The 12,502-nt window shown below is 40.0% G+C and overlaps 2 protein-coding genes across 6 annotated transcripts in view; one reads left to right on the top strand and one right to left on the bottom strand.

The window, feature by feature from the left end:
- The window catches only part of LOC138739094 (Krueppel-like factor 12), a 302,609-nt gene that overhangs the window by 11,114 nt on the left and 278,993 nt on the right, over positions 1 to 12,502 (bottom strand). For all 5 annotated transcript variants that reach the window (XM_069890563.1, XM_069890565.1, XM_069890564.1 and 2 more), the window contains one exon: positions 8,850 to 9,007. In XM_069890563.1, the coding sequence (XP_069746664.1) occupies positions 8,850 to 9,007 (158 nt within the window). The remainder of the gene's footprint in view (positions 1 to 8,849; positions 9,008 to 12,502) is intronic.
- Positions 1 to 12,502, top strand: part of LOC138739095 (uncharacterized) — a 161,155-nt gene that overhangs the window by 22,910 nt on the left and 125,743 nt on the right. The window lies entirely within an intron of this gene.

The following is a 12,502-nucleotide window of genomic DNA, read 5'->3' as shown; positions in this document are numbered from 1 at the left end:
GGTGTAAATAGGTGTTTGATGTGGACTGGCTAGGCCAGTGGTTTTCAAACTTTTCTTTCCACTCACATACCACTGTAAGTTATCCTTATGCCATAGGTGCTCTGTGGCTCGTTATGTGCACGGTTTCATAACTCCAAAGGAAATGGGCCAATGACAATTTTTCTCAAGCAAAATATTTCAGTAACAATTGGGTCTGGAGCAGTGTTCTCAACATTTTTTTTTCCCACTCACACACCACCTTACTAATCACAGTAAATGAAAAGAAACAGTTTGAAAACCACTGGGCTAGACCAAAGGGTCTGCTCCGTGCTGTTCGACTCTTTGAAATATGTTTGCACCAGAGAGTTTGCAGAGGAAAATTTTGAAGATGTTGCCACGTTTAGAAGATTGTGATGAAAAACTAAATTAGATGAATTGTTTACTTTGGAATAGAAGAGGCTAAGGGGAGAGATAACTGGTTTGACCTGCTCCCTCACAACTCCCATGATCTAGATTCGTGTCTTCTGTTGCAGCTTGTGCACAGTTTGTATCATCAGGATAGTCTAGAAGCTGCTAACATTAGGCCTCTCGTGTCAATGACTCACTAAGTACAAAATGCAAGGGATATTAGATCTAACAATGATTGGAAATGCACAGTATTGAAACATCACACTTTCTTTCCTGAAGCTTGGACAAGGGAGTACATTTAAATGCTGATTTGTCATAATTTCCATTCCATTTTTAGCTAGTTATTTAACTGAGATGTCCTTGAGTGAAGTATCAGTGGGAATGACGACTGTACTAGTAACTAGTACAATGATACAAGTCCACCAGCTGATTTTCCCAATTCCCAGCCAGCCACTGTACCTATATCATTTTCCAACTGGGTGAACACTATTTTGCCACATAATTGAATCTTCTCTATAGTCAGTACCTCCCTACTCATTCATTATGAATGCCTGTAGTGTGTGTGTGTATGTATGTATGTATACACACTCACACACGCACACTGTTTGATACAGACTCTGGTTTTTGAGTGAATAGGACTTTAGGAATTGATTCTGAATGAAACACCACACTTGAGCATGGGTATTTATTTGCAGTTGGAAATGTTTCAACATTAGCGTATCCTGGATACTGGTGCATGTATGTCAACTCAGTAGGTTTCAAACTTAACAATATTGGGTGCTTTTATGCTTTAACTGTGTTTTTATGCTCCTTCACTTGAGTTCCCTTGGAAGTTCAGGTAAACAGTTATTCCTTCTCAGATTCATTGCTGTTTATGCTGAGGAGTCAGGTTAGATGGAAAGTAAAAGTAGTTTCCCTTTTAAATTATTTTCATTTTGTTTAATATTTTTAATTATGTACTTTTAACTGGTATTGCCACTCAGAACCACATTGTTGGGGTTCTGGATGCTTTGAGTGAGTGAGATGGGATGGGGTCATATGCAAGATCTAGGCCATTGCTTTAAAAGAGTTAAACACTTCATTCTCATAGAGCTATTGCAACGTGAGCAATTTCATTTCTAGTAGTAAATTTAATATAGCAAAAAAAATCCCAAAGTATTTCATGAGGACTTCATCAAATAAAATGTGATACATTGTCACATGAGGAGATATGGGAATAGATGACCCAAAATTTAGATAGAGAAAGCCAAAGCAAAGGTTAGGGGTTTTCTTGGGGAATTGAGGAACAACAAGAGAAAATGCTCTCCTGGATTTAGTGTTGTGCAATGAGATAGGTAGAGTAAATGATGTAATAGTCAGAGACCATCTGGGAAATAGCGATCGTAGTATGATTGAATTTCTCATTCAGATGGAAGGGGAAATAGTTAGATCTAAAACTAAACAGGGGTGACTACCATAGGATGAGGGAGGAATTGGGCAGAGTTGACTGGGAGCACAGGCTAATTGATGAAACAGTTGAGGAACAGTGGAAGATTTTCAAAGAAATATTTTGTAATGCTCAACAAAAATATATTCCGGTCAGGAAAAAGGGCAGCAAGGGAGGGAAAAATCAACCGTGGTTAACAAAGGAAATAAAGGAGAGTGTAAAATTGAAGGCGCAGGTGAACCAAGCTGCAAAGAGCAGTGGGAAACTGGAAGATTGGGATAACTTTAAGAGACAACAAGGGGTTAGAAAGCGGGTAATAAGAAATGGGAAAAAGGATTATGAAAGTAAATTGGCACAAAATATAAAAACAGAAAGCAAAAAATTTATAAATATATAAAACGGAAGAGGGTGGCCAGAGTTAACATAGGTCCCTTGCAGGATGAGAAAGGAAAACTGGTAGCAAAAAATGAGGAAATGGCCGAGGCATTGAACAAATATCTTGTGTCAGTCTTCATGGTGGAAGACACGTCCAGCATGCCCAAGTGCGGAGTTAAGGATGCGAATGTTGGGGAGGGCCTTGATAAAATAGTTGTTACAAAGGAAGTAGTGATGGAGAAACTAATGGGACTAAAGCCAGACAAATCACCTGGTCCTGATGATATGCATCCAAGAGTTCTGAAGGAAATGGCAGAAGTTATAGTTGATGCATTGGTGGTCATATACCAAAATTCCTTGGTTTCTGGGCAGACTGGAGGACAGCGAATGTCACGCCTCTTTTTAAGAAGGGATGTAGGCAGAAGACTGGAAATTATCGGCCAATTAGCTTGACGTCTGTAGTTGGAAAAATGCTTGAAGCTGTCATTAAAGATGAAATAATGAAACTTTTGGAACGTAAGGGTTCAATCAGCCAGATGCAGCATGGTTTTAGAAAGGGAAGATCTTGTTTGACAAACTTGTTAGGATTCTTTGAGGATATAATGTATAGAGGGGAACAGGTTGATGTTGTATATTTGGATTTTCAGAAAGCGTTTGATAAGGTGCCGCACAAGAGACTTATCAGTAAGTTACAGGAAAGTGGTGTCCGGGGAAGTATATTGGCATGGATCGAAAACTGGTTGTCTGACAGGAGGCAGAGAGTTGGGATAAGTGGGAGTTTTTCAGGTTGACAGAGAGTGGTAAGTGGGGTGTTGCAGGGGTCGGTGCTAGGCCTACAACTGTTCATCATTTACAATGATGACTTGGAGGAGGGGACAAAATGTGGTGTAGCCAAGTTTGCGGATGATACCAAATTGAGTGGAAGAGCAAATTGTAATGAGGATGTGGAGAGTCTGCAGAGGGATATAGTTAAGCTGGATGAGTGGGCAAAGGTCTGGCAGATGGAGTACAATGTTAGTAAGTGTGAGGTTATCCACTTTGGCAAGAAAAATAAAAGAGCTGAATATTATTTAAAGGGTGAAAAACTACAGCATACTGTTGTGCAGAGGGACTTGGGAGTGCTTGTGCATGAATCGCAAAAAGTTAGGTTGCAGGTGCAGCAGGTTATTAAGAAGGCAAATGGAATGTTGGCCTTCATCGCTAGAGGAATTGAATTCAGGAGTAGTGAGGTAATGTTGCAACTGTATAAGGTACTGGTGAGACCGCATCTGGAGTACTGTGTCCAGTTCTGGTCTCCATATTTGAGGAAGGATATGCTGGCTTTGGAGACGGTCCAGAGGAGGTTTACTAGGTTGATCCCTGAGATGAAGGGGTTGACTTATAATGAAAGATTAAATCATCTAGGATTATATTCGTTCGAGTTCAGAAGAATGAGAGGAGATCTTATAGAAACATATAGGATTATGAAGGGTATGGATAGGATAGATGTAGGAAGGTTTTTTGAGCTGGCCGGGGAAACTAAAATGAGAGGACACAGTCTCAAGATTTGGGGGAGTAGATTTAGGACAGAGATGAGGAAAAATAGTTTTTCCCAGAGAGTAGTGAATGTTTGGAATTCTCTAACCAGGGAAGTGGTTGAGGCTGCCTCATTAAACATATTTAAAATTCGGTTAGATAAATTTTTACATGATAGAGAAATTAGGGGATATGGGGAGAAGGCAGGTAGGTGGAGTTAGGTCATAAATTAGATCAGCCATGATCTTATTGAATGGCGGAACAGGCTCGATGGACCATTTTTGGCCTACTCCTGTTCCTACTTCCTATGTTCCTATGTTCCTAATTCAAGATCTTTTCAAGTTGGGTAACAGAAGACATGAGTGCAAAAGGTAGAGATTGAAAATTTAGGATGGAAGACGCCAGGAGTGCTGGAACCTCAGAGGAGTTGAGACAGGTGAGAAATGGGAAGTGGCAAGGTGTTTATAAGAATCAGAAATCAAGGATTTCAACACAAGCAGATTACTTGAATGAGATCATCGGCAAGTATAAAGCCATTAAGTGTAATCTGTAAATGCACACGAATCAAATTGGAATGCAAGTGGTCCAGTGAATATTACTTCATTAAGTCATCCTGAAAAGTTGAACATTTATTCAACAATGGGTTTCAAACTACTTAGCTTTCACAAAAAAGTAAGATTTGAGATGAGGTTTGTTTCTTCAACCATTGCTAACAACTGTTAATGCAATCTTTGCTGAGGTTAACACTAAGTGGTGGTGAGACAATTCCCAATTAGACACACTCCACTGGAGGAATTCAGCCGGTCAAGCATCATCAGTGGAAGATAAGGAATGATCAACATTTTGAGCTGAAGCCCTTTAAAGAGACTTTTTTTAATGTATTTGCCTGAAAACACCCACTGTTCTTTTCCCCTCACTGCTGCTTGTCCTTCTAAGTCCCTCCAGCAGAATGCATTCAGTTTCAAGTTCCAGCGTCTCCAGTGTGTCCCTTGCAATGCTCGATGTTGCCACAGCACCATCTGCTGCTCCTTTATTATTGCTACAACCAATGAAAAAAAAAGCGCAAGGATGTGAAGCATCTGTGAGAGTTTCAGGTCTGTCAGAATAGGATGGGTCTGCAAGATGGATTGATGAAGTCAAGTCAAAATGTTAATTCAAACAATAAGCTGCAGGACAGTCGCAAGGGGTCAGACAGCATTCAAGGGCAGGATTGATCAATCAATGTTTCAGGTTGGGATCTTTTACAGAGGCTAAGATAGGAAGGGGTGATATCAGGGTGGGCGTGGGAAATGATGGGGAGGGGTAGGAGATGGAAAGAAAGGTAAAGGGAGAGACTGCTGAATGCAAGGGATAAATAAGAGAGAAAAATAAGAGCAAAAGAAGGTAAGAGTTGGAAGCAGCACAGTGACACAGTTAGCTCAATGCTATTACAGCGCCAGTGACTGAGGCTTGAATCCAGCGCTAACTGTAAGGAATTTTTACATTCTCCCCGTATCTGCATGGGTTTTCTCTGGGTGGTCTGGTTTCCACTCATCCTTCAAAAATGCATAAGGATTGTAGGTTATTTGGTGTATTTGTTTGGGGAGAGGGGGGCACTGATTCATGGGTTTGAAGGGCCTGTTGCTGAGCTGCATGTCTAAATTTAAAAAAAATTAAACAGAACCAGATGGAGGTGGTGGGTTACCTAAAATTAGAAAATCCCAGATTCATGCCATTGGGTTTAAGGCTGTCCCCGAGCAATATGTTGAGTTATTCTTCAAGTTTAAATTTGGCCTCACCTTGACAATGGATAAGGCTGAGGAGAGAGAGACCTGTTATGTAGAGCATAGTGAGGGGAATTGAAATGTTTGGCTACTGGGAGTTTAAGCTCAGATCCACAAACAAGAGCATATGTGTTCTGTGAAACAATCACCCAATCTGTGTTTGGTCTCACCGATGTTGAGCCACATAATGCACACCGAATGCAATAGATAGATTGGATGATGTGCACGGTGAAGCTTATGATTCCAGTACCTGCAGATTTTGTGTTTCTCTAATCTGAAATCGTAACTCTTTTACTCTCAAATGTACTCCCTTAGACACTGGGTATCCCCAGCATTTTATATTTACCTAGCATTAAGAATAGATTCAATGATATGCATGCAGATGAAGTTCTTGCGTTAGAACTTCCAGTTTAGGCTTTCAATTTCAAATTTCGGCTTTAGTCGTCCTCTTCTTTAAGGGTTATGCATTTTTCCCCTGATTCTCCCACCTAAGTCCAGTTGCAAGTTGAATACAAGATCTGATGTGGTCTAGAGCAATTGGGCCACAATTTATGATGTGCGTTCTTTTCAAAACAATTTATTTTCAAATTATACCTTGATATATTTAAGAATTGAACCTTGGTAGAGATTCATTCAGCTGAAAATGTGTTAATATCAAAATATAAACATTTTAAAATCGGACTAATTGAAATTGATTTTTAAAAAGTTGTACGTAATTATTTCTCAGATTGGTAGCTTATTCTACAGTAAGGTAAAAAACAACAAAATATCTGCATTGTGGTATCAAACTTTAATTACTAAAACATTTTTGAAAGACCATAATAAATATGCTAATTTCCTCTAACTTGTGCAGATCGCAGAGCAGTTAGCGATCGGGATAAGGGTTTGTAAGGAGTTTGTATGAATCTCCCCGTGACTGCGTGGTTTTTTTCCCGTGGGCTCTGGTTTTCTCCACTGTTCAAGACGTACTGGGGATGTAAGTTAATTAGGTGTAATTGGACGTCATGGACCTGTTACCATCATGCATAAAGACCATAAAACATTGGAGCAGAATAGGCTATTCACCCCATCAAGGCTGCCCTACTATTTAATCATGAAATGATCCATTTTCCGTCTCAGCCCCACTGCCTTTAATGCCCTAGCAAATCAAGAACCTATCAATCTCTGTCTTAAATACACCCACTTTACTGGCCTTCATAGTCACCTGCGGCAAAAAAAATCCACAAATTCACCACCCTTTGGCTGAAGAAATCCCTGTGCATCTCTGTTCTAAGTTGTGCCCTCTTGTCCTAGATACTCCCACCATTGGAAACAGCCTTTCTACACCTACTCTGTTCAGTGTTTTCAACATTCCTAAATTCCATTGAATTCAGGTCTCCTCTTCATTCCTGGAATCATCCTAATGAACTTCCCTCTCCAACTTCAGCATAACGTTTCTAAAATGAGCGAAAACCTACCGGGGACATTCACTACCTAAATTAACGAAAAGAGAAGGAAATGAAAAGAATTGACTGAGTGGAATTTCTTGTTTATTTTTATTGTATGACAACCTTGTTTGACTGGTTTAATGTATCCTAGATTTTGTACTTTAAATGGACGGGAGGGGGGAGGTAGGGAGGGTGGGATGGGAGGAGGGAGGTGGGGGGAGAAAATGGCACTGTATATATTTGAAAAGGAAAAAGTATGTATCATGGTTAATGTGGTTTATGGTGTGAAAAATAAAAAATTTAAAAAAAAAAGAGAAGCCCAAAACTGGTCACAATACTCCAAGTGAGGTTTTACCAGTGCCTTATAAAGCCCCAACATCACATCCGTGCCCTTGTATTTTATTCCTCTTGAAATTAACGCCAGCATTGCATTTGCCCTCTTCACCACCTCCAAGTTTACCTTCAGGCTATCCTGCATGAGGACTCCCAGATCCCTTTTCATCTGAGTATTTTCAATTTTCACCCCATTTAAAAAATGTCCGTTTATTTTTTTCTATCAAAGTGCATGTCCATACATTTTCCAACATTATATTTCATTTGCCACTTCTCTGCCCATTCTCCTAATTTGTCTTTGTGTAGCCTCATTGTTTCCTCCACTCTACCTGCTCCTCCACCTACCTTCATATTATCTGCAAATTTGGCCACAAAGCTGTTCATTCCAAAATCCAAATCATTTATGTAAAACGTACCATCACAGTTGTACCATCTACCATGACATTCCTGCCAAGGGCGCTCTCAGCTACTCAAGCCTTCTCCTTGCTCATCTCTTCCAATAGGAAGGTGGGTTTCTGAGTGCCTCCAATGTATTTTTTTTTCCCTCCTGGCTCCCTGTAGATAACAATGATGGCTTAATTTCTTTGGACATGATCTCTTTCTTTCAGGACCATCAAAATAACCCTCTCACATTAACATTTTCTTTCTGAGATCATTTGCTCAATACACAACAGTTGCCTTTTTCACATTTTAACCCTCTTGGAATTTTTTTATCTTCCATCTCTACCTCTGTCAATACTCCTTATTTAAAACTGATCTTAGAAGAGGAGTATGATAGATTCACGAAAGAGGGACTTTGTTTATACAGTGTCCATCTTGAGTTTTATTTGTTGAGGTTCAACATTCATTTGGCCAACAACTCTTTCTAAAGTAACAGCACACTACATCTCATGATTAGATCATCTCCAAGAATACATATTTTCTTCTATCTCCTTGGAATCAAGAATTTATCTTTGCCACTCTATCCTGCATGATACTCCAGAGTTATCACCTTAGAATCAGTTATCATATGTTCACTGTGTTCTCCATCATTTTGATATCATTGCTATTTCAGTTTGGCCTGGTGGCTTAGTTGATGGCAGAGGAGTTTCAAACTCCATAGGTATGACTTACTACTCCAAGGTTAATGGCAAAATAAAATTGTCATGTCTTTGATGGGCATGTGTGAAAGAAATCATGTTGCAAGGACATCGGAAATGAGGTAATAGGATTGTTTCTCTGAGGGCTGCCACATACCGACAGGCAGAATGGCTCCTTTACTGGTCAAAGGTATTCAGCCATTCCAGCCATATGGCTTCCCACACCACACTTAGCATACCATGTTAAACCTGAAGGTACTATCTTCAAACCCTTTCATTCCACCCAAGCTGGCTTTGCCAATACAGCAGTGACCACATTTCAGAAGCACTTTTGTTGGATAGCCCTTTCTCTACCTTAGAGAAAGGTGTTATATAAATGGACCTTTCCTCCTTTCAATGTGTCTTCTGAAACTTTGGTTTTTCTATCAGCCCCTCCCGACTATGCTCCATTTATTCTATGATCACATTAAATCCCATCTTTCTTTGGGATTCTTCCCCCATTTGTACACTTTTATATTAAAGGCAAGCTGATGTAGCCTCCTACCTGTATGTGTCCTCCTATGTGCTTTCAAATGAGAGCTTTTTGTGTACACTTTATTGCAGCCGTCAAAGTCACACCTGTGAATGCGCCGTTTCTTCGAGTCAGGGGATTCTGATCTTTGTTGACGTCTTGTACCTTCGATACTGAAAGGGGAATCTGAACTGGAAAAAAGACACAATGACCACAGTATAAATACACCAGAACTGAGGATCATTAGCTCAATTATTACTCATGAATAGAATGGGACATTACCAAGATTGAGGGGGGTTTGACCAAAAATCAGATAAATATTCCTGGAGAGAAATCTTTTTGATCTAAGCGTGAGTGCATCAGTCTCCAGCGCTGATCACTCACGCGTTAGATTCAATGCAACCAAATGTGGTAAGATGTGACGTGTACTCCAGGATAGGTTTAGCTCTAGGGAACAAACAGTGTTTCCATGTTTTAGAAATTGATGTACATTTTCCCAATGCTTTTTCAAATTAATTATTGGCAAGAGAATTAGATTTTTTTATGCTTCTGTGTTTCCTCTCTTTTAAAAGTGGGTTCCATCTGCATCTTTGGTGAACTGAATTGGAAGACCTGGTAGTGTGATGCTGTCTTCTAATTCATCCATTGGCTGAGAAATGGGCAACTATCATTCTTCTCTCCCTGCCTACTTCACCCAAAAACACCTGTCACTGCATGAATATCTTCAGAGGCAATCCCAACACATTCCTATACTTCCAACTGGCAAGAACCTGGTAGAATTGTAACCTGAATAATATGTGCTCAATGTGAAGAAAGTGTTGGTCAAGGTTTTGAAGAAATATCAAATATCCAACAAACCTTGTGCCTTGGACATGAGAGGTTGCCCAAGATGAGGGCACAGTGGAAATATGGGTAGTGTTACAAGCCCAGAGGACCCCAAAACCCAGCAGCAATAGATATTCACCAAGACAAATGTAGTGAAGGGGAGGACATGCACAAGAACAAAGAGATCTTGGAGTTATGTTGCAGTGTTCCTTGAAGTTGGATTCCCATGTTGACAGGGTGATTAAGAAGGCATTTGGCATGTTAGCCTTCATAAATCATAGCATAGAATATAGGAGCTGCGAAAGTGATGCTGCGACTGTTTAAGGTGTTGGTGAGGCCAGGTTTGGAATATTGAGTTCAGTTCTGGTCTCCAAATTATAGGAAGGATATAGATAAGGTGGAGAGGGTGCAGAGAAGATTTACCAGGATGTTGTCTGGCTTAAAATACCTAGAGTACAGAGAAAGATTGAAGATGTTAGGACTTTATTCATTGGATTGTAGACAGTTGAGAGGGGATTTCATAGAGGTGTTTAAAATTATAAAGGGAATAGATAGACTAGATGCAAGTAGACTCTTCCCCCTGAGATTAGGGGAGGTTGAAACAAGTGGACACAAGTTGAGGGTGAGGGGGCAAAATTTTAGAAGAAACATTAGAGGATTTTTCTTCACTCAGAGAGTGGTGGCTGAATGGAATAATCTTCTGGAGGAAATAGTTGAGGCAGAGTCAATTCTTTCATTTAAGAGGAGGCTGGATATATACAAGGATAGGAGGGGGTTGGAGGGTTGGGTGGAGAATAGGTGGGGGGATCTAATGGAGTTGTTTGAATGAATCGGTATGGACTTGAAGGGCCGAGATGGCCTGTTTCCATGCTAAAAACTGTTATATGGGTATAAGAAAAATGGTTACTTAAACAAAAGTTGCCTTTAATTATCTTTAACAGGATCACACTTTAACTTATCAATATTAACTTAACTAACCTAACTTAACCCCCTTCTAATTCTAAACGCACGTGTATGTAATGTGTGTGTAAGTTTAGAAAAGTTCTTTGATTCACAGTCCAATCTCACTTCTCATTCCTCCACGTTCACAGGTTCCAAGCAATTCTTATACTGTGCACAGAATTTAACATTTATGAAGTTCACCAGGTTTTGGTGCTTGAAAGGTAAATCGTTACTGCTCAGGAAGGTTCTTGTTGGTTTTCAGAGAGCGATTTGTTGTTCACTGGACATACATAACTGATTCCTTTTAATCAGCCATGTCATTGACTCGCCGATCAGGGTTTTCCAGATGATAACCTCTTTCTTTCAGGTCACCACAGAGTTCCTTTTCTGTTTTCCTTATCTCAGGTGAAACATTATACAGCCAGTCACCTCCTCTTGTATGAACCACAAGTGCATTGACCTGGGTGAACTAAGCACTCACAACCCGTCGTCAAAATAGGGGTTTTCCACAAGTTTGTCACCTTGTCCTGTTCCAGTTCCAGTTGCTGCTGCTGACCGTAAAACTGATCTCTCTCTTTCTCTCCCTCTCAAAGAAAACCGTGTTTGACTCCCTCTTTGCTTGCAAAAAACAAAAACCACATGATCCTCTTAGAATGGCAAACAGCACTCCCAGAAAGCCTGTGGCTCTGAACCTACTCCTCCAAGTTCTTTCATTTGTTGCTTTTCAAAACAACAATCCATTGGTGAAGTCTCTTGGGCACTCCCCAAAGCTTTTGCAAAGACTCTTGGAGCCGCCTGTCTGGCTTGAGCAGAGCTCCAGTATTTTAAATGAGATCTGTTTTGAAATGTTTGGATGTGACATACCTGCCCCAATTTATCTCCCAAAATCATATTTATAATCATGAAGCAGCAGTCTTACTGTGACAGATTATAAATATGATTTATAATATAACTTCATTAGCTTGGATTTGACCCTAACCTCTGCTACTGTCTGTGTGGTGTTTACATGTTGTCTCTGTGACCACATGGGATGCCTCTGGGTGCTCTAGTTGGTTAATTACCCACTGTAAATTTTCCTCAGTGTAGGGATGGCAGGAGAATGGGTGTATAAATGATTACATGAGATAAATATAAATGGAGGAATGGGATCGATGGGCCAAATGGTTTATTTCCGTACTTGCAGTGTGAATTTTCCTCAGGTACTACAACAATATTGGATGGTCATATTCAGGATTCAACAATTTTGTAATACAACCTTTATATTTTTTGACTGGGTCTAAAGTTGGTGCTGATTTGTCTGGCATTACAACATTACATTCACAGAAGCTCTTAATTCATTACTAGTGTCTCCCAGCAACAGTTTGAAAGGTATATACCATTGGTCACTGATCATCTGATTGGCTCTGAGTCATCTTTGTAATGACATGATCTGGCAGAGATCCAGACCACTGTTGTTACCGCGACCTTGCTGAATCATAAAATTTCACAAAGGGAGGGAAGATCAAGCTCAATTTCACATCCAGTTTAACTAAATTTAGAAACTGCTGTTGAATCATGCACACTCAGACAGTTTATTACTACACATGTTGTTTGGGCAAAGCACACCCCAAAATAACACTATTTCTAAGTGTACTGCCAGTAACTGATTGCAAAGAAATTATTGTCGGACAGCTAGTTTTGAATGGTTGCTTTCAGTAAGAACAAAAATGAAGAAACAATAAAGACCATTTCAATACTAACAATCAGAATTGGGTGAACATTGGTCTGAAAGACCTTAATCTATCTAGCTAACAGCCACCCAAATTGTCCAAAGGAAAGGCCAGCAATTATGTGTGCACTTGCATGGAAGCTGGACTCCCTTGCAACTTCTGCAGGCTCCATGTTGCTCTGTGGTACTCTGCATTTACCACTGTAGTAAA

Source organism: Narcine bancroftii, chromosome 7 (genome assembly GCF_036971445.1).
Source record: "Narcine bancroftii isolate sNarBan1 chromosome 7, sNarBan1.hap1, whole genome shotgun sequence".
NCBI lineage: Eukaryota > Metazoa > Chordata > Chondrichthyes > Torpediniformes > Narcinidae > Narcine > Narcine bancroftii.
This window is presented reverse-complemented; position numbering and strand designations above follow the sequence as displayed.